Source organism: Monodelphis domestica, chromosome 3 (assembly GCF_027887165.1).
Source record: "Monodelphis domestica isolate mMonDom1 chromosome 3, mMonDom1.pri, whole genome shotgun sequence".
Taxonomy (NCBI): Eukaryota; Metazoa; Chordata; class Mammalia; order Didelphimorphia; family Didelphidae; genus Monodelphis; species Monodelphis domestica.
Window position 1 is genome coordinate 74,315,984 of NC_077229.1, and position 23,508 is coordinate 74,339,491.

Sequence of the window (23,508 nt, forward strand, 5' to 3'; positions counted from 1 at the left end):
CTCCACACAGCTGCAACTAATTTTCTGTAAATAGGTCTGACCATATAAATTCTCTGTTCAGTAAACTCCATTGGGTCCCTGTTGCCTCTTGGATAAAATAGAATTTTCTCTGTGTGGCCTTAAAGTTTTTCACATCCTGATATATCAACCCACTTTTCCAACTTCATTATACCATCATCCCTCGCTGTATTGCAGGTTTTTATATATATATATATATATATATATATATATATATATATATATATATATATATATATATATGTGTGTGTGTGTGTGTGTGTGTGTGTGTGTGTACACACACACACACACAATTCTGTATCAGGTAGTTACACTTATTATTGTGACACACTACTGACTGATGGAATGAAAGGCGACTAACCATAGTGCAGTGTTCTGTTTCCTGAGCACTAATTGGCTTGTTGACTGTAGGTCAATAAAGAGTATAGGAAAGATTTAAAGGAGAATGGGAAAGGTTTATATATAAAGTCTTAAAATATAGAAAAATAATAAAATAAATGTAACGCCATTACTTGTATTTTCACCTATGGCAGGCGTCTGTGGAATGTAATTCCTTGGATAGGTGAAGGGTCACTTCCTTTTCCTGCACTAGTCTAATCAGATTAATTGTCTTGCTATCCCCTCATATAGCTCTTCTTGATTTTGTACTGGCTTGTTCACTCTGCCTGGAAATCATTCCCTTTGTAGAATTCCTTAATTTCTTCAATACTCAACTTTACCACCTCCTACATGAAGCCTTTCACTCCCCCCTCCCTAATTACAAATATCCTCTCTCCTTACACAACCTTTTATTGATTTTATGTTTTATATTAAATATTCATATGTTGACTCCTGGGGTAGAATTAGCACCTTAAGATCAGCAGCTTTTTTTTTCCCCTTTATATCTCTAGCATCGAGCACCCGTAGTAAGTGGAAATATTAATAAATGCTTGTGGTGGTTGGATTGGGCCTGATAGCCACATTGGAAAGTTGTATAGAAGAATATCTTTGCTTTACTTAGTGCCAAAGATCAAAACTTAGAGAAATTTGTTGAAATTTCAGAGAAGTAGATACTTTGATATAAGGGAAAATGTTCTTACAGCCAGCACTGAAATAGATTAGTTTGAGAAAATAGTGTATTAACTGGAGGCCTTTGAATTGACCCTGGATGAACTATTGTTTCACTGTGCCCACACATAGGCAAAGCATGGATCTATGCTTTGTTATACAAAACTAAAACTTCCTATACTGGCAGTCAAGGTTTGGTGGCCAGAGCACATTAGCCTTTGATGCTTACTAGCTGGGCAGGTCACTTAATCTCTACCTGTCTCAGTTTCCATATTTGTAAAATGGGAATTAAAATAGCACTTCCCTCGGAACCAGGATTAAAATAGAAAATATTTGTAAAGTGCTTAGCACATTGTCTGACACATAAGCCTCCTCTTCTGTCTTGGTACTGATAGTAAGAACTAAGGTAAGGGTTGTTTTGTTTGTTTGTTTTTTAATTAGATGCATGCTATTTGTAGAACACTCTGGGGGATACAATTAATAATAACCAGCTCCTGCCCTTTATGGGGGGGGGGGGAGGGACACATGAAGTCAACAACCATTAAAAGTACCTGCTATGTGCCAAGTATTGTACTAGGTATCAGGAATACAAAAACAAAGCACTCTGCCCTCTAGTAGCTTAGATCCTACTAGGAGCAAGCACAATGCAAATAAATCCTTTTTGAAAAGTTTTATTGATATATTTTGTGATTGTCCCCACTTCATGAATAAATGTAAAATATAATTAAAGAAAGTAGTGGGAGAAAGGGTTAAGAACTGGGTGGTGGCTCTTGAATTGACCCTTGAAAGGAGCTAGACTTTACAAAAGTTGAGGTAAGGAAGGGGGTAGAACATTGCAAGGATGAAGAGTAGTCTGTATAAAGGTGTGATAGAGATGGAGAGGGAATGAGCTTTACAGGAAGCAGTACCTAGACCAGTTTGTCTGGCAGGAAGTGTGGAGGAATACTGTGTAATCAATCACCTGTAATGATGAATAAAGGACTTGAAATTAAAAAAAAAAAAGATGTATTTTTCTCCCAGAATTAGTTTATGTTAGGATTTGGTTTTATCCTGGAGGATCTAGGGAGCCACTGATGCTTTTTGAGTAGGAACATGACAAGATTAGGCCTTTGCTTTGGGAATAGCATTTTGGCTTCAGATAGCCTGTTATACCATTCACACTCACCTTCCGTCTCTCCCTGTCTGCTGTCTGCTTCCTTACTGCCTACAGACCTACATAGCTATGTCTCTTCCAGCTTCAAAAAAACCTCAATCTTTCCATCCCTGCTTGTTGTCATCCCTTATCTCTTCCTTTTATAGTTAATCTTCTTGAGGGCAGTCTGTAATAGATGCCTTCATTTCCTTTCCTCTCATTGTCTTCTTAAACTCTAAAATCTAACTTCTGACTTCACATAGTTGAAACTGCTTTCTCCAAATACTAGTAATCTCTCTCTCTCTCTCTCTTTTTTTTTTAAACCCTTACCTTCTGTCTTGGAGTCAATACTGTATATTGGCTCCAAGGCAGAAGAGTGGTAAGGGCTAGGCAATGAGGGTCAAGTGACTTGCCCAGGGTCACACAGCTAGGAAGTGGCTGAGGTCAAATTTGAACCCAGGACCTCCCGTCTCTAGGCCTGGCTCTCAGTTCACTGAGCTACCCAGCTGCCCCCTCTCTCTTTTTTTTTTAAATTAAATCTTTACCTATCTTCTGACTCTGAATTGATGCCAAGTATTGATTCCAAGTAGAAAAGCGAAATGGGCTAGGCCAGTGATAGCAAACCTTTTAGAGATCCTGGTGCCATGCTCCCACCCCACATAGGGGAGGAAGAAATCTCTCCCATTGGGCTGTTGGGTGGAGGGGTGGGGGAATCGAAGAATGTCCTCAGTGAGTATAAAGAAAGGGAGGGGAGTGGCCCAAGTACTCTGCTCCCCTTCAGCTCTGCCACCTGTGAGTTGCCCTCCTTACCTCCTGTGCACTTTCATTATGCTGCGGAGGAAGGGAGGCACATGTGCCCACAGAGAGTGCTTTATGTGTCATCTTTGGCATCTGTGCCATAGGTTCACCTTCACTGGGCTAGGCAATTGAAGTTCCCAGGGCAGGGGTGGTGAGGGGGGTGTCACCCCCAGAAAGTGTCCTGGGGTTATGTTTGAACTCCAGGCCTGACTATCCACTGAACCACATTTCTGAATCCAGGCAGTTGAAAGATACTCCATCTCCCCGCTCCAGGCAGTTAGTTTCACTTTTTTTTTTCCAGTTGAATTGTATTTTTAAAATTTTTAAACATTTCCCAGTTACATTTCTTTTTTTTCCCTAGATTGTCCATAAAATTTTTAATACTTATTTACTGGCATTTTGTAATCAGTGTTCTCTTCCTCCCTCTCTCTTCCCCAAGAAGGAAGGTAATATGATTTAGATTGTACATATGTTATCATAAACTACATATTTCCATGTTTTTCATGTTGTAAAACGGGACACATATTGTTTAAACTAGAGAAAAATTCATGGAGGAAAAAGAATCGTATGTTCCAATCTGCATTTGGACTCTTGTTTAATTCTTTCTATGGCAGCGGTTGTCCTTTTTCATCATGAATCCCTTAGTGTTGTCCTAGATCCTTCCCTTGCTATTAATAGTTAAGTCATTCACAGTTGATCATTGTATACAGTATTGCTTTTTCCTGGTTCTGTTTACTTTTTATCAGTTCATATTGAGATCTTTTTTTTTTCCATTTCACAGCTCTACCAACAGTATATTAATGTCCCAATTTTTCTCAAGGTTCCCTAAATTTATCATTTTCCACTTCCATCATATTAGCCAATCTGATAGATGTGAGATATGTCAGAGTTGTTAGATTTGCATTTCTCTAATTAATGGTGTACTCTTTCATATGACTCTTAAAGAGAGTATTAATTTCTTCATCTGAGAATTACCTATGCACATCCTTTGACCACTTGCAATTGGGGAATGCTTTATACTCTTAGAAGTTTGCCTCTGTTCTCTATGTATTTGAGAATTGCTATAAAGATTTTTTTCCCAGTTTGCCTTTTGATCTTGGTTGCATTGATCATGTTTGTGCAAAAACTTTAATAATGTAGTCAGTTGTCTATTTTATATCTTATAATGTTGCCTATGTCTTTATTTGCTTTGTCAAGAAAACTTTTTTGTGTTCCCCTAATTTATTTATCGTATCACTATTTCTAAGACTTTACTTTACCTTGGTATGTGGTGTGAAGTGTTGGTCTATGCCTAGTTTCTGCCATACTGTTTTTCCATTTTCTCAGCAGTTTTTGTCAAATAGTGAATTCTTCCAAAAACTTGGACCTTTGGGTTTGTCAAACACCGGCTTACTCTATGGCCATTTATACCTGTGTGTTAAGTATCTAATTTATTCCCTTTTGATCCACCACTCTGTTAGCCAGTACCAATCCAGTACAGTTAAGCCACCTCCCTTCATTTTTATTTTTTTACTAATTCCCTTGATAGTCTAGCTCTTTTTTTGTCCTGGATGAATTTTATGATTTTTTTTCCCCTAGCTCTATGAAATAATTTTTGGGTAATTTGGTATGGCACTAAAGATGTAAACTTAGGCAGAATTGCTATTTTTTAAATTATTGTATTGGTTTGGCCTACCCATGAACAATTCATGGTTTTCCAGTTGCTTAGCTCTGGTTTTATTTGTGAACACTCTGCCTCTTGGCTTTTCTGGCTTCCTTCAAGTTACACCTAAAATCACAACTTCTATAGGAAACTTTCCCCAATTCCTCTTAAATTTTGGTGTCTCCCCATTTTCTTAATATTTCCATTTTTATCCTGTTCATAACTTATCTGCATGTCACCTTCCCCATTAGACTGTGAGCTCCTTGAAAACAGGAGCTGTCTTTTACATTTCTTGGTATCTAGGGCTTAGCACAGTGCCTGGAACATAGTAAGTGATTAATGTTTATTGGGGGATAGATTAGAAAAGGAAAGACTGGAGGAGAGGGTGTGGAGAGAGAAGGGGACAGATGCAAGCTACAAAGGGATTGAACCTGTTTTGGCAACTGATTGAATTGGGGGGGAAGGGTAGAGGAAAGAGTCACAAGGACTCCAAGTTGTGAGCCTAGGGGATTGGAAGAATAAGTGCCCTTGACAAAAAAAAAAGAGGGGTTAGGAAGAAGGGGTGGGTTTTTGGAGGAAAGTACAAGATTTAGTTTTGGACATGGGGTTTCAAAGTGCCCGTGAGATGTCAAATTGGAGCTGCAGGACTGAAGATAAGGGGAGATGAAAGTTGGATATATAGGTTTTGGAGTAACTGAGAGAAAATGTGTCAAGAGAATGGAGAATGCCAAGGACATTCTCCAGGTACCCTTGGTATGTGGAGCAGGACACAGAGGATGATCTAGCAAAGGAAATTGAGGAACATTAGTGAGATGATAGTGGTGTTGTGAAACCTCAGGAAAGCCCATTCATTAAGAATATTTGGTCTAGAAAGATGAAGTCTCAGATAAAGCCTCTGGATTTAGCAATTAAGATATTATTGGTCCTATGATCAGGTGGGATTTATACCAGGAATGCAAGGATGGTTCAATATTAGGAAAACCATCCACATAATTGACCATATCAACAAGCAAACCAACAAAAATCACATGATTATCTCAGTAGACCCAGAAAAAGCCTTTGACAAAATACAACACCCATTCCTATTGAAAACACTAAAAAGTATAGGAATTCAAGGGTCTTTCCTAAATAATAAACAGTATTTATCTAAAACCATCAGCCAACATCATCTGCAATAGGGATAAACTAGATGCATTCCCAGTAAGATCAGGAGTGAAACAAGGATGCCTATTATCACCTCGATTATTTAACATTGTACTAGAAACACTAGCAGTAGTAATTAGAGAAGAAAAAGAAATTGAAGGTATTAAAATTGGCAATGAGGAGACCAAGCTATCACTCTTTGCGGATGATATGATGGTCTACTTAAAGAATCCTAGAGAATCAACCAAAAAGCTAGTGGAAATAATCAACAACTTTAGCAGTTGTGGGATACAAAATAAACCCACATAAGTCATCAGCATTTCTATATATCTCCAACACATATCAGCAGCAAGAATTAGAGAAATTCCATTTAAAATCACCCTGGACAATATAAAATACTTAGGAATCTATCTGCCAAGACAAACACAAGAACTATATGAACACAAAAACAAAACACTGTCCAAATAATTAAAACTAGAACTAAACAATTGGAAAAACAACTGCTCATGGGTAGGATGAGCAAACAATAAAAATGACAATCCTACCCAAACTTATTTATTTATTTAGTGCCATACCAATTGAACTACCAAAAAACTTTTTTACTGAATTAGAAAAAAAAACCATAACAAAGTTCATTTGGAATAACAAAAGATTAAGGATATCCAGGGAAACAATGAAAAAATGCAAAGGAAGGTGGCCTTGCAGTCCCAGATCTCAAACTATACTATAAAGCAGTGGACTTCAAAACAATATGGTACTGGCTAAGAGACAGAAAGGAGGATCAGTGGAATAGACTTGGGGTAAGTGACCTCAGCAAGACAGTCTATGACAAGCCCAAAGATCTCAGCTTTTTGGGGGACAAAAATCCACTATTTGATAAAAACTGCTGGGAAAATTGGAAGACAGTGTGGGAGAGATTAGGCTTGGATCAACACCTCATACCCTACACCAAGATAAACTCAGAATGGGTGAATGACTTGAACATAAAGAAGGAAACTATAAGTAAATTATATGAACACAGAATAGTATACATGTCAGACCTTTGGGAAAGGAAAGATTTTAAAACCAAGCAAGACTTAGAAAGAGTCACAAAATGTAAAATAAATAATTTTGATTACATCAAATTAAGATTTTGTACAAACAAAACCTATGTAACCAAAATTAGAAGGGAACTAACAAATTAGGAAATAATCTTCATAAAACAAAAAACTCTGACAAAGGTCTAATTATTCAAATTTACAAAGAGCTAAATCAATTGTACAAAAAATCAAGCCATTCTCCAATCGATTGGCAAGGGACTTGAATAGGCAATTTTCAGTTACAGAAATCAAAACTATTAATAAGCACATGAAAAAGTGCTCTAAATCTCCTATAAGAGAGATGCAAATCAAAACAACTTTGAGGTACCACCTCACACCTACCAGATTGGCTAACATGACAGCAAAGGAAAGTAATGAAATCTGGAGGGGATGTGGCAAAGTTGGGACACTAATGCATTGCTGGTGGAGTTGTGAATTAATCCAACCATTCTGGAGGGCAATTTGGAACTATGCCCAAAGGGCGCTAAAAGACTGCCCTTTGATCCAGCCATAGCACTGCTGAGTCTGTACCCCAAAGAGATAATAAGGGAAAATACATGTATAAGAATATTCATAGCTGTGCTTTTTGTTGTGGCAAAAAATTGGAAAATGAGGGGATGCCCTTCAATTGGGGAATGGCTGAACAAATTGTGGTATATGTTGGTGATGGAATACTATTGTGCTCAAAGGAATAATAAAATTCCATGGGAACTGGAACAACCTCCAGGAATTGATGCAGAGTGAGAGGAGCAGAATCAGGAGAACATTGTACACAGAGACTGATACACTGTGGTACAATCGAATGTAATGGACTTCTCCATTAGTGGCTATGCAGTGATCCTGAACAACTTGGAGGGATCTACGAGAAAGAACACTATCCACATTCAGAGGAAAAACTGTGGGAGTAAAAACACCAAAGAAAAACAACTGCTTGATTACATGGGTCGAGGGGGATATGACTGGGGATATAGACCCTAAATGAACATCCTAGTGCAAACATCAACAGCATGGAAATAGGTTCTGATCAAGGACAAGGATACATGTAATACCCAGTGGAATTGCACGTCGGCTATGGGAAGGGAGGGGGGAGGGGAGGGAGGAATAGAATATGATTTTTGTAACCAGGGAATAATGTTTGAAATTGACCAAATAAAATTTTAAAAAATTTTAAATAAAGAAAAGATATTATTGGTGATTCTGAAGACTAGTTCCAATAGAGTGCAGTGATTGCTAAAGAACTGAGAAAGCATTAAAGATTGGGAGTATAGATAATTTCCCAAAAATTTGTCTGGAAAGGAGAGAGAGTTTGTCAAAGGCAAGGAGCGTTTGAGCAGACCTTATTAAATTGTTACTTAAAAGTTCTGTATAGGAGTATAGGTACTAATGGTCTTTCTTCACTATTTAACCACAGGTGACATTTGGGTTCCAGGCCACCTTAAAAGGGGGAAGTGTTAGAGGCACCCTTTTAATGTGTGATTGAGCTAGGTGAAAGTCAGGATTCAGGAAGGGAAGGGTGAATGTGCTTATAGGATTAAGGGACAAGGAGGGAAGGGATGGGAGCATGGGCCTCATTTTGGAGAACAGAAATGAAAATTTCCTAAGGTCTCTAAAAAGTTAATCATTGTTTCAAGATTGTCTCCTGTTTTGAATTATCTGAGCCTAGACTTCCTTGCATTAGTGCAGGTAATTGAAAATGGACTAGAACTTTTACACAGGTCATTTAATTTGTCCAACTAGTAATCTTAAAAAATTGTAGCTACTAATATGTAGTTTAATTCAGTAATCATTTTTAACTTATACCTCCCTGGCAACCATACTGGAAGCAGGACATAAGAAGATGAAAATTGGCATCTCCTTAGGAGTCTGGAGGAGGAGTAAAAAATGTATCCAAAAAATATATAAGCTAAAATGTAGATGAGGCAAAGTAGAAACCATTTTCAGCTGGAAGCATCAGGAAAGGCTTCAGGAGAAAGGGTAGAAGCTGAATTGGGCCTATAAGAAAAAAAGAATTTCAATAAATAGAGATGAGAAATTATTGGAGATGAAGTGTGCCTAAATAGAGGAAGGAAAAGTAGAGGGGCTGTATATACTATGTGCCAAGCACCAACAGATATTAACAATGCAAGGGCAAAAATCAAACAGTCCCTTCCCCTCAGTTTACATTCTATCAGCAGAGACTACATGTAAATAGTACCTACATAGTAGAGACAGAAGAGATTGGAAAACTGCTCATCTATTTTAGCTGAAACTGGGAGGCATGTGGCAGCATGGAAACAGGTAAGATAGCGAAGTTAGTCTCAGATTATAGATGTCAGAGTAAGGAGTTTATATTGTATCCTGTAAGCAGTAGGAACCACTGAACAAGTTTTGGGGGGAGTAGAGAGGTGTGAAACAAGACCTAATCAGACAAAGGCTATAGAAAGATAATCTTGGCCATCTGTATGGAGGATCGTTTGGAGAGGGAAGAACATGAAGGTCAGTATTCCCAACAAGAAATGGAAAAGACTTAAAGCACAGTGGTGACAATATACATGGAGGAATAGTAAATGCCAGAGCCCTTCTCAGGGAAGAATTCATGTGATTTGGCCACTCTTCCCATCCCCCAATCCAGAGGAGACTAGTACTTTTGAGTTTAGGTGACTAGTAGAATGATGGAAATAAGTACGGAGGTAGGATGAGAAATCAGTTATAAATCAGTTAGCAATTATTTAAGCTCATACTGTGTGCTAAATATTGGAAATGCAAACCCATAGAAATATTGGAAATGCAAACCCATAGAAAGAAAGTCTTTATCCTCAAATAAATTATATTCTAATTGTGAAGGAAGGTGAAAGAAGTTAAGCCAAGGCTGATCTAAGTGCCCTCTGAAAGTAGAGGTTCTGGGAGAGAGACTAATCAATGAGGGAGGTCAGAGTTCTTCCAGTGTATGAGGCTTCCGTACAAAGAGCTGGAATATAGTAGAGGAAATCTAAAGGATAATCCTGGCTAAGAATAAAATTAACCTCTCAGTGAGTGGTGGAGGAAGGTTTCCTTACATTCCATATATTTTCTTTATGCTGTCTCTTAATATGTTTGAGGTAGTGAAACAAGGTGGGTAAATAATCTGATGAAAGAGGTGCCATGTATGATTGGCAAAGAATAGCATATATGGTGCAGGGTTTATAGATAGTAAGGAGCTTTGCATGGTTTTGCACATGGTTTGTATGGTTAAACTAAAACAATATACTTAAGTAGATCTGTGATCTCATGGGTGGCAGTACTCCTACCTCTGCCTTCTTACCCTCATTAATCTTGTCCTTACTCTCCAGAAGTTCTCCATAGACATCGTGTTTTGGAAGTTTTCCTCTAGGTCCTAACATGCCATGAGTTCCACTGCAGCAACATTCAAGCTGTCCATCTGTTTTCTTGCTCTCGTGACCCTCCCTTTTCCAGTCTTATATTTTCTTCAAGTATCTTTTATTATCATTGAGTGCATATCATTATTTTTTTCTTTTTTTATTTAGAATATTTTTTCCATGGTTACATGATTCATGATTACACACACACACATCCCTCCTCCCAGAGCTGACAAGCAGCTGCACTGGGTTATACATGTATAACAGAACCTATTTCCATCTTATTATCCCCTTTAGATCCTGCTCTATTTCCTTTCACTCTGTTCCTCCTCACCAGTATTTTGCTTTTTATCATCTCCCACTTTCCCCTTCCTTCAATTACCACTCCCTTCCCTTGTCCTGTTCCCCTTCTACTTCTCTGTAGAGTGATAGATTATACTCAGTTTTCCCTCTCTGAGCCAATTACAATGAGGGTGAAGTTTAAGCATTGCCCTACACCACCCTTATCCTCCCCCCTCCTATAATTATTGCCACTGTACTTGCCTGCTTGTACTTAAAGTGAGTCAGTCATAATTTTGATTTTTTTAAAAAAACCTTATGTTGTTCCATAGCTTAAAATATAATAGTGGGGGCAGCTGAGTAGCTCAGTGGATTGAGAGCTAGGGCTAGAGATGGGAAGTCCTAGGTTAAAATGTGACTTCAGACACTTCCTAGCTGTGTGACCTTGGGCAAGTCACTTGACCCCCATTGCCTAGCCCATACCACACTTCTGCCTTGGAACCAATACATAATATTGATTCCAAGACAGAAGGTAAGGGTTTAAAAAAAAAACACACACAATAGTATTTCTGGCAAAAAAGATGGGCTTGGGATGTTGATAGTGCTACAGGATCTCCTACTATTTTCATTTCCATTTCTGGAAATGGTTGGAAATTCCATTTCTGTCTTGGTTGAATTCATTTATCATTTAGTATATGGTCCCTGCTAAAAGGCATAAATACTTAAGAATTAATAGTAGGCTGCTTATCATTCTGCATTGTCATGATCTGGATAAGAAGTACTTTTACATTTTGTTTTTCCTGGGTGGATAGTTAAATCAGTCTCTTGAGTAATCATTCATCTTGGTTCAGGTGTCTTGTTCTAGGATTTGCTGCATTCATTAGAATATCATGCATAAACAGGATGATCCAGAGAGATATCACCAACTAAGATTCCCCTTTTCCATTTGGGCTTTGCACAACACACTCTTCATTATACTCCAGCAGAATTCTGAGTTTTTTGTTGTTCTATAGTCTATGTACATGACCTATTCCATAGGGTCTTCTTGACAAAGATACTGGAGTGTGTTGCCCTTGCCATTTCCTTCTCCACTGTATTCCCATTTTACAAATGAAGAACCGAGTCAAAAAAGAGTTTCAGAGCACCAAATCTAGAGTTAAGGAGAACTTGTGTTTTAGATCCTGCGTCTGCAGTTTCCTGGCTTTATGACTTGGAAAAATTACCTTAACCATCTGGCCCTCAAGTTTCCTTACTTGTTGAACAAGAAAATGGACTAGATGACTTTTCTCATTCCTTGCTCAAACATCTTAAACATCTTCACTCATGCACACACAGAGACATACACAGACACACATATCCCTTTTGAGGATTGTAGGCAACACAGGAAGTCACAAAGTCAGAACTAAAAATTGTTCCTTTATGTCATAAAAATGGAATTAGCTTGATAAGAAATTATATACTAACTCCCACAGAGAGTGTATAAAGCATATTCAGTTCTTGGCTCATATTATTACACATTTCATAAGGACCATTTCCCAAAACACTTGTAAGGATCTAATATGACAATTCTGTGAATTTTGTTGGGAAAATTGGGTTGTGCAGTGACAAAGAAAATGTCCTTACAATTACATTTCAAAGTGCCTAGTGTGGTACCAGGCCCAAAGTTCTTCAGTGAATAGAATCAGATAAGCAGATGTTGGAGAAGATGATAGTTATGAACAAGTGCATAGGGCAAGACTTCCATCATTCTCTCAAAACATTATCAGTATGGCAGAATAGCTTTGGACAGGAGGTCAGAAAACCTCTGCTGCTTAATATATTTAGATCTCCCTTCCTAGGGGCTTAAATTAAATTCCCTATCTGTAAAATAGGGCTAACACTTTCTTTGTGCCTATTTTGAGGATCAAATGAGATAATTTATACATAAAATGTTTTAAACTATAAACAGAACTCAATGAATATGTTTTTATGATCATTGTTTGAGTTGATAGGTCAGAGGTTATTCAAATTCTATTTTATAAATGAGGAAGTAGAGAGGTCAACTTACTTAAGCTTGTGATGGAAGTAGGACTAGAATTCTGATCTCTGCATAGGCCATTGTTGGTTCCACCTCCCCACCCCCACCCCCATGCTGTCTTAGCCTTTTGTTGGCTGATTAAAAAAGAGAATGTGAACTTTGTCAGAGGGAAGACACTGAAAATTAGGGATTGTTGTTCTCAGTTCAATTGGAGATTTTGATAGTTATAAAGAAAGGTTGAAAGTCATAGTGAAAAGGGTCGAGATGAGCATTTTTAATAAGATGACTTATAACATAGGGTAAATGTATTAAAAGACATTACTGTTCTTGAGTGATAAAATCTAATTGATGTTTTTCTCATATGATTTCTTGATCTTATTGTACATTCCATTTGGAATTTCATAGATCAGTTTTATAAGATGTTGGTATTATAACTTACTAGTAATATAATTAGTGTGGTTCCAAGAAACAATCAAAATACTTTTTCTGTTTCTTCTGGAGATACTTGCTGTGATTGTTTGTAACTTGGTCTTTAAACATAATTAATTTGCTTATCTAGATAGTTAAGTATACTTAGAATATCTTGATGTTAATGGATTTATGAGAGGTAAAAAATTGAGTGTGTGCTATGTAGTGCTCTTTGCATTGAGTCTGGAAGAGATAAATAAGAAAAGGTCCTTCACCTTAAATGCTCATAATCTAGTTGTGGTGTAGGGAGCCACTAGATACTTAACCTAAATAGTACATTTTAATTTGTATTAAATATATGAGAGAGGTAGAAAAAACAGGGGCCATTTAAATGAAGGAATAGAGAAGGGTTAATGGGGGATGTGGCATTTGGGGTTTGATCTTGAAGGATGGATAGTACTTAGAGATAAATGAGACATTCTTATACTAGAAAATGATGTGTGAGCAGACATAGAGGTAGGAAGTATATTGATACAAGGGAGGGTAAAATAGTTAGTTTGAATGATGAGTAAGAGGAAAGACAGAACCAAGCAGACCTCTCTTGTCAGCCTAAGGATTTTGAACTTTATTTGGTAGAGAATAGAATATCATTAAAAGATGTTTAATAAAGGCATATCCACCTCAAGCTTTTTAATACCTTTTTTAGTAAAAATAAGAACAAAAACAGATTGAAAGACTTTACCTAATAGTTGTAACATTTGAGACACCTACATTGTCTTTTCTCACATGACAATTGCAAGAATATAATTTTTTTAACCAACCTTATTTCTGCTTAATCACTTTTTTCTTTGAAACATTAGTTGGGTGCTATTGAAATAATTATGGTGTCCAAACAGAAGTATCTGTGAAAGGGAGTAATAAATATTAAGCCTTATGAACTTATTACTAAGTGAAAAACAATATATGAAAATTGACACACAAGCAGTATTGTTTCAAGGCAAAATAGTTCTTAAACGTGGAAATTGAACTGACTTCCACTTTTGGGGGCGGGGGGAATGTGCTGTGTAGTTATTAAAAACAAACTTTCAACTGCTTTTTTGATTTAGGTTAATGGACCTGATGGTATCCTGCAGAACGGTGCTGTGGATGACAGTGTAGCTAAAACCAGCCAACTGTTGGCCGAATTGAATTTTGAGGAAGATGAAGAAGATACTTACTATACAAAGGATCTCCCTGTGCATGCTTGCAGGTAAGAAAAAAGCCTCTGTTTCAAACCCTAACATGGCTCTAGGAATGACAAGCACCAAATACTATCGTTTATCTTGGTGTGTATTAAGTGAAGACTATGGTGTGATGAAAATCTGGATTGATAGGATGAATCCAGAGTTGATTTGTTTACATAGAGCTTGTCAAAGGAATTCATGAAAACTGTGAGCTTCTTCCAATGCAGGGGGGTGGGGGGGTGATAAACATACAAACATTTTCAGAATCTTTGAGTTTTTAGAGGGCAGCTGGGTAACTCAGTGGATTGAGAGCCAGGCCTAGAGACAGGAGGTTCTAGTTTCAAATCTGGCCTCAGATACTTCCTAGCTGTGTGAACCTGGGCAAGTCACTTCACCTCCATTGCCTAGCCCTTACTGCTCTTCTGCCTTAGAACCAATACACATTATTTATTCTAACATGGAAGGTAAGAGGTGTTTTGTTTTGTTTTTTTAATGGGAGAAGAAAAGAAAAAACTCATATTTAGAGTGTCAGCTAGAAGGAGACCTTTGATTATATAGTTCCACTCTATAATTATACTAGTAAGAAACTAAGACAAAGAAATATGAACTTGCCTGTGGTCATTGTCTGAGTCAGAATTAAAATCAGTCAATCAAAAGGCATTTATATACCAGGCTGCTAGAGATACAATAAAAAGACTCAAAATAATCATTTCCCTCAAAGTGCATACATTCTAATGGGAGAGGTATATCAAGTAAGCACAAGATAAATACAGAGTAAGTGGAAAGTAGCCTCAGAGGAATAGCACTAGCACCTAGATCTATGATGGCGAACCTATGACGTGTGTCAGCACTGACATGCGTAGCCATTTTCGATGACCTGCGGCATGGGGGAGGTGGGGTGCTCCACACCCTGGCCATGAGGGGTGGGGAGTGAGTTGTGGTACTCCTTTGGGGGGCAGGCCTGCAGAAGACTGGGCTGGACTCTGGCCCACATTCAATGGAGAAGTGCCTGGAACCCATTACCAGACACTTTTAGCACCCTGAAAAATATAGCAGTGGCTTTACTCACAATTTTCCCCCTCTACATACTTTTATGGGACCTTATTCTCAGTGTTAAATAATATCAAAACCAGCAAAAGAAACAGATTGACAGATGAAGTTAGTAGCTCTTGCTTGGACTTGAAGTGTACAAAATACCAACCTTTAATTGAAGATTTAGCCAATGAAATTCAGCAACAAAAAAGTCACTAATAGGCAGGTTAGTTAAAGAATTCCCCCTCCCCCTCACTTATCTTGGTTCACGGCACCCCACACAAGTTAAATAATATCAAGACCAACAAAAGAAACCGACTGACAGAGGAACAAAGATGTCACTAAGCAGGTAAGTTAAATAATTTGTTTTTGATTTATTAAATACAGTGATATATTACAATTATCAAAGTGACACACCACTCCAGTTATGCTCAGTTTTTTTTTTGTTTGTTTGTTTTTGTTTTTGGCAACTTTTGACACACCAATCTCAAAAGGTTGCACATTATTGACCTAGAGGAATTCTTAAGAGTTAGAGGTTGGGAGTGAGAGCATTCCCAGGATGAGGAACCATGAAGGATGTGGTTCCTAGAAGTTACTATGAGCATGGAGAATGTGTTAGAGAGAGGGACAGAAAGATACAAATATAGAGGATCCAAGTTTGGGGGTTCTAATGTTTTTCCACTGTACTACAGCTAAGTGTTTCTTCTACCCCATCCTTCTCCTTTCACACTTAAAATTTAGTTTGGAGCTTTTAACATTTTGATCTTTGGGGGTCTCCTTTTTTCAGAGCCAAAAATTAGCCTTGCCTAGCATGTCAGAGTAGCCTTGGTAAAATTCTTAGGAAGGGTAAGTTTTACCTTTGGCATGGAGATTTTCTCATTAAGCTTACTAACATTGTAGAAGGCTTTGAGCTTTTTTGAATTCTTGACAGGCATACAGTACAAATAGTGAGGTTTTCTGAAGAAGCAGCACTGTGAATCAAGCCAAGAATTAAGGACAACTCTTTAAACTGCTCCCTGCCCAGGAGAGTTCACTTGATTCTTGTTAAATGAAGCTTAGATCTATAAGCCCTTAGGAGGATTCTCGTAGACTAGGAAGAAAGTAAGTTAAAGTGGGAGAGCACTATACTCAAGTCCTTAAGTTTCTCTATATGTAAAATGGAAAGAATATTGCTCATAGCATATACTTCCCCTAGCTTGTTGTATGGAAGATACTTTGTAAATCTTAAAAGTACTGTGTAAGGGGGTGGGTAGATAGCTCAGTGAATAAAGAGCCAAACCTAGAGAAAAGAGGTCTGGGTTCAAATTTGGCCTCAGATACTTCCTAGCAGTGTGACCTGGGCAAGTCACTTAATCCCCACTGCCTAGCCCTTAGCACTTTTCAATGCAGAAATACAATACAATTTCTAATACAAAAATACAAGAACCAATACAAGCATTAATTCTAAGACGAAGATTTTTTAAAAAAAGAAAAAGTACTGCATAAATGAGGTAGTCATTTCTTACCGCTCAGTGTAGCAGAATCTTAGACCTGGGAATACAGTATAGAAATTAGATTATGCTCAAGGTAAAACTAGCATTTTTAATTATGTACTCTGGAGCAATTGAACCATGAACTATCATTTGGAAGAGACTGTGAATTAAAGTCCACACAGTCAGGATGACCCAGATAGATGGAACTTTCTACATTATCTTCCTTTATTCAGCGGGCAAGAAAACTGCTGCCCAGGGAAGAAGAGAAATGACTGGCCTAAATTCACATTTTATTAATAATCTTTTTTAAAGGTGGTCTTTTCTCTGTATGTTGTGGTTTCCAAAGTGATGTTTGTCATCTCCTGTGGTCCTCACAACAACCTTGTGAAATGGGTGCTATTATTAGCCCCATTTTAAAGAGAAAACTGAGGGAAAAGGAGGCTAAGCCAGTATAAGTATTTGAAGCAGGTCTTACTGACTAAAGGTCTAGCTTCCTCCTTGTTAGTATCAGGACTAGAAAATCTAGATCTTCTTAGTCTAAAGTAAATTCTGAATAACTTGGTAGACAGCTGATTTGGGAGCCAAGAATACCTGAATTCAGATACTGTACCACATATTAGCTGCTTTACCCTGGGAAAGTCACCAATCTCTCAGTGCTGTAGGAATATATCTTAAGAATAAAAGTTATAAGGAATATGCCAAGCCAGTGTTGGTAGTGGAATTTTCCTCATCATTGAGAAAATTGCCTCTGCCAGTGAAATTCATAGGTCTAGTCCCTATCTTTATGCTGTCAGTACCAGGATATATTATATCTAATTTAAACTGAAAACTTGTTAACCTATTTATAAAGGGTTAACTAGTCTTGGACATTAACCTTTCATTGCTTATAGTTGAGGGGACATTTATTTGCCAGAGTGAATTTAGAAGACACAGTAATGGCTTAACTGGCATCCATTCATAATTCTGTCAAACAAGTAAAAAACGTGGTTTCAATTCAGATTGTTGCCCATTACAGAATAATTCTTGGCAATTCTCCTAATTTTTCTGTCTTGAATTTTCAAGACTTAAGCTTCCACAGTTAATGAATTTGATTTTATTCCTGGGATTATCTTACTTGAAGTTGCTTAATGAAAAACTTTAACGAATATAAAAGTAAAGAATTTTGCATCATGTCAAATTAAAAGCAGACAGTAAACCTTCCTACTTTTTTTTAACTTTTGTGATATGTTTCCTTTTTTAGTTACTGTGGCATCCATGACCCGGCTTGTGTGGTTTACTGCAATACTAGCAAGAAATGGTTTTGTAATGGACGAGGAAACACTTCTGGCAGGTAGCTCATCAGATAATGCATAGATCTTTAATCAGACTTCTTAGAGTTGTATGGATGTTGAAGCAGAGTACAATAGAAAATCATGCAAACAAACCTGAACTTTTTTCTCCTTTGTGACTTGTTTAACTTAAAACAGATGATGCTCTGTGAATGCCTTCTCAAATTTACTTTTGATGTGTGTGTGTGTGCTTATTTTTTTCTATGCAAGTATGGTTGACTTAATTTTCTTCCTAGTTTTATTTATGTTTTTTGCAAGATGAGCTCTTGGCATGCCAGTTTGATCTTAAGGTTTTTGCCTTTACCATTATAGGACACTAAAAGAATCTTGTGCTCTCAGAGGAAGTAATGACTGGAGTACCAGTTTGAGTCTTTTAGAACAGAAGTTATTCTATCCTCAGGGCACTTCTGATTTTCATAATGACCAGGTCCTTTATTCTTATCATTTTTGTCTAATGATATTAAAAAATAACTGGATATAAAAATGTCATTTGGAATCAAAAAGTACAAAATTAATCATGTATGCCAAGAAAAGATGGAAGTTAAGGTTTCAAGCTTAAATCCAGAGGCCAAATTGAAATGATGGATAAAGGTGATTCTTACAAAGAATTTGGAGTTCTCTAGTTAATACCCCTCAAGTATAAGGCTGTCAAAAGAATAATTGTCATTCTGAAATCAAAGCAAAATGGGAAGAACATATTTAACCCAATTCATATCTTTGCAATGGTAGCCTTAATGTATTAGCATAGTACATTATTTAATTGTATGGTGTACATTGCATAATCTAAAATGGCTCCTCCCAAATCTAGGAAGTACCCAAAATAATCCCTTAGCTATATTAAAGAACCATCAGTTCCATGTCACTAAAACTGCTATATAAATACTTCTCCCAAAAGGAGGAAAATGATAGATTGACATTCTCAGAGATAGGATCCTTCAAGAATACTTTTAGAACAAGCAAATGGCATTTTGCCAAATGAGTAGAGGCTGACAACAGGGATGCATCATTGTATTGGCTGATTATAACCTAAAGCAATTTATCTTCAAATGTGGCATATCTCTGATCCAAGAACAGAATCCATGGGCAACATCCCTTCTCGATGGATGGAGGGAGGGAATTTGGAATTGCTTTAGAAGTACTTTCACATGGTGGTTTCTGACTGTCTGGTTTCAAGACACTTTCTTTGTCCCTCAAAGAGAAATTAAATAGTATTCACTATAATGTACCATAGTTTACTCACTCGCTCTCCCTCTCTTTTCTCCCCTCTACTCTCCCCCCCCCCCCCCACCTCCCCAGTTTCAAATGATTGTTTATTTTGTGCAAGCAGAAACTGTAACCTTATGTTTTCAGGCTCTACAATTTATTTCTTTGAAGCTCAGCTTCTTTTGCAATTAAACCAATATGCCCTGCTACCAAATTTCAAATTGTATTTTCCATTCTGGATTTCCTGTACAAAGAAAATATAATGATCTTAATACTTCTAAGGCTTTGCTTTTTGCTATAGTAAATAGCACAACAATTTATTACCCCAATATTATAAATGTGAGAAAAGACTGAGAATTCAACTTACCCTTCAGCTAGTAAGAGATGGAGCTGGTGCTTGAGGCCTTCCAACTTAAGGTTCAGTGGTCAACATCTTGTTTTGGTTTGGTTTTTTCACTTATAGTGTGCCTTTCATAGTGACTAGTGGTACAGTGGTCTATTTACCCAGTTCTAATTTTTAAGGAATTCTTTTCTTTTCCTTCCCTTCTGTCTTAGAATTAGTACCAGGTATTTGTTCTGAGGTATAAGAGCAGTAAGGGCTAGGCAGTTGGGGTTAAGTGACTTGCCCAGGATCACACTAGGAAGTGTCTGAGGGAAAATTTGAGCCCACAACCTCTCATCTCCAGGCCTGGCTCCCAACCACAGACATACCTAGCTGCACTAGAACTAATTTTTTCTTTGAGCTTTTGTACCTCCTTTTCCTTTTGGCTAATTCTACTTTTTTAGCAAATTTTTATACAGCTTTATGTGACCAATTCTGCTTTTTAAGTTCTCTTCAGTGACTTTTTGTGCCTCTTTTACCATTTGACCTGTGAGGGTTTTTTTGTTGTTGTTGTTTTGTTTTAGATTTTTTTTCCAGTATTTTTGGTGCCCCTTTTACTAAGTTGTTGGCTTTTTTCATAATTTTCTTGTATCACTCATTTTTTAATCTTTTAATCTTTTCTCAGTTCTGAAGTCTTCTATCTCTTACTTGATTTTTAAAATCTTTTTTGAACTCTTATAGGAATTCTTCTTGAGCCTGAGTCTAATTCATTCAAATTTTTCTTTGAGGGTTTGGATATATACAGTTTCGACTTATTTTTTGTGCTGCTGTTTTCAGAACTAGTTTTGGGGATCTACATTTTCATTTCTTTCAAGGGGCCATGATCTAAGGAGAAATATGTTTATTGCCTTTCTGGCCTGTGCTTTGGTCCCTGAGCAATCATATGTACTCTTTTCTGACCTGGAACAGTGACTAGGGTCTCCACTCCCCTGAAGCCACAAACTCTCTGATGTTTTGAGTGCTCCTTCCTTGTGCTGGGACTGCAGCCCATGGATAGACAATGAACAGAGCCCTGCACTCAATGCCACCAAAAGAACTCTTATATTTTCTTTCTGGCTAGTTGTCTTGATTCCCTTGCTGTCTGTGGGCCAAGAGTTTTAGAAGCCAGTTGCTTCAGTTGTCCCAAAGGCCTGCTACTAACTTTTCTGGGCATTGCCTGAGTTGGACTGCATTTCACTCACCCTTGTGTGACAGACCTTTCCTGCCAACCTTCTAAGTTGCTTTGGGCTGGAAAATTGTTTCCCTCTGCCTTTGTGGATTCTGCTGCTCCAGAATTTTTTTGAGGTGTTATTTTAAAGTTTTTCAGGGGAAATTTGGGAGATCTCAGGCAAGATTCTGCCTTTTTCTTTGCCATCTTGGCTTCTCCCTGATTTTTCTTTAAGTCAGTTATCTGAACCTTCACTCTTAGGAACATAATGAAGAATTGGATACAAGTGAAAAAATGACCCATGAGCAATAAGAAGTGATTAGGAATAGACTAATAATTTTAAATGCAGGCTCAACTATGGGATCACAGCAGGTGCAGAACAAACAGCTACTTTCCTTAGTTCCTAAAGGCATTTGAGAATATAATGTTTATTAAAATTTCTTTAAAAAGGATATAAAAATAGCCTAAAAAGTATGGTCTATGTATTCTCTTAGAGCATTTAAGATGAAATAATACTTTTAGAAAAATTTTTATTTTTTAAAATCTTTTTTTAAACTTCAGATATCTGAATAATTGTTATATGGAATACAGTATTCTCCAGTGATACTAAGATGAGTGAGATGTTCTTAAGTATTTGCTAATTGACTATGAATATTTCATTTGTAAGTGAGAAAATTAGAAATTAACTCTTATGTTTATTCTTGATTTTCGACCTTGCCTGAATTCTTTCCTGATTTCAGCCATATTGTAAATCATCTTGTAAGAGCAAAATGCAAAGAGGTTACTCTCCACAAGGATGGGCCCCTGGGGGAGACAGTGCTGGAGTGTTATAACTGTGGGTGTCGGAATGTGTTTCTCCTTGGCTTCATACCTGCCAAAGCTGACTCAGTAGTGGTACTCCTCTGCAGGTAAGACTTCATCGGGCCTTTATTAAAAAAACTCCTATCTTAATGCCTTCCCTTTGATTCTTAGGATTTCTCATCACACTTTTTTTTTGCTTTATTCAATGCAGTTATATTCTTCTATATGGCTATTTTATAGTTGTTTGACCTGTCTGTGTGATTTATCCCATGTCTTCCCCTTTCTCGAAATAAAATTGTGAACTGTATTAGGATAGGAAATATCTTCATTCTCTTTAGCTCTCCTAGTACTTAATTTGACACATTTTGGGGGAGGGAGGGAGGGAGAAGTTTATACCTGTGAAGGAAGTTCCACTGACATGACAAAGTTAAATCAAATGTTCTGCTACTTTTAATCATAGAGAGCCTTAGTGATTGGTGCACCGTTCAGAGACTTAAGGGCAAACAAATAAAATTCAATCAAAGATAATGAGTTTTCATACTTTGTGACAGGGGCTCTGTGGGTAAAAGTTAAAATTCAGCAATGGTTTCTATGGGGATTTTTGCTTTTTGCTTTATAAATTTTGTTTCCATTCAATCACAATAAGCTCTGGTAGGTGGGCACTACATGTTATTTATCCTTTTACCTACTTCAATGCTAAACATATTACATTGGATATAGATGAATTTTATAAATTTGTTCTTTTTTTTTTTCTGTGTAAAAGTCTGTTTGGGCCAAAAGTCTCTTTTCTGAGTCTTTATTCACCTGTGAGAATCACTTCTCCTTTACCCCCCTTTTCGGTTGTTCAATATGAAGAAGCAGAATGGCTATCCTAGACAATCTGAAAAATATTTCTGTAAAATTTTAAAGGCATTTCATGAGTTTTGAAAAATTAAAAATTGAAATGTTTGGAAATTTAATCTCAAAAGAATAAAATCATTTTTTAGAATTTGGGTGATAAGGCCAGCTTTTGGTCAAAGCACACAGATAGTGGGCAAGTCCTCTTTTTTAACCTGTTAGATAAACTACTAATTAGCATTTGATAAATTAGTGCATTGTCCTTTTTATTTGGATTTTGTAGGCAACCCTGCGCCAGTCAGAGCAGCTTAAAGGATATCAATTGGGACAGCTCACAGTGGCAGCCTCTGATCCAAGATCGCTGCTTTCTTTCCTGGTTGGTAAAGATTCCATCTGAGCAGGAACAACTGAGAGCACGCCAGATTACAGCCCAACAAATTAACAAACTAGAGGAACTTTGGAAGGTATGATCTTCTCAAAAAAACTTAAAATGACTCGTACATTATATCAGACTTAGGCTTTGGTTATACATTGAGGAATTAATTCCTTATTGTTTATTCACTATTGAATCTTTGATTCCATAAATTCCATAGGTTTTCTGCCTTGATCAGACAATGTTTGGAGTATTCATCTCAGGGTGCTATATTTTCAGGGGAAAGGGGGCTTTTATAGCAGTTGAGAATTGTATGAAGGAAACAAGGATGTATAACCTGGAAAATAGATGGTTTAAGGTAACATCATTGCTGCCTTTGGCTATTTGAAGTGTTGTTATAGGAAAGAAATTTATGGTGGTTGCTGTGCTGTTGAGCAGAGCCTAAATCTCTTCCATCCTTTTTAAAAAGAAAAAAACAAAAACAAAAAACTTCTCTAGACCCGATTGTCCCCTCAAAACCATCTCCTGGTTCTCCTTTCCCCTGGCTTATCACCCATGTGGGTAATTGCTCAAGGCTCTGTCCTATGCCTTCTCTGTGTGTGATCATTTATAGGACTATTCTTCATTCAGCTACAGTCTCTTCCTCTAAGCTTCAGTTCCATGTCATCTCTAGTCTTCATTTCTGTATCATCAATTGCCTATTAGACCTTAGAAATTTGATATTTCAAAGCCATTCTGAATTAAACCTGTCCAAAACAAAATTCACCCATCTGTCCATCTACATGCCTCCTTCCCTCCCACTCCCAAGCCAC

At 37.3% G+C, this 23,508-nt stretch overlaps 1 protein-coding gene across 2 annotated transcripts in view; it reads left to right on the forward strand.

The window, feature by feature from the left end:
* UPF1 (UPF1 RNA helicase and ATPase) overlaps window positions 1-23,508 on the forward strand; it is a 70,137-nt gene that overhangs the window by 13,961 nt on the left and 32,668 nt on the right. For both annotated transcript variants that reach the window (XM_003340740.4, XM_056822155.1), the window contains exons 2-5: window positions 14,005-14,147; window positions 17,866-17,955; window positions 21,426-21,593; window positions 22,607-22,787. In XM_003340740.4, coding sequence (XP_003340788.2) covers window positions 14,005-14,147; window positions 17,866-17,955; window positions 21,426-21,593; window positions 22,607-22,787 — 582 coding nt within the window. The remainder of the gene's footprint in view (window positions 1-14,004; window positions 14,148-17,865; window positions 17,956-21,425; window positions 21,594-22,606; window positions 22,788-23,508) is intronic.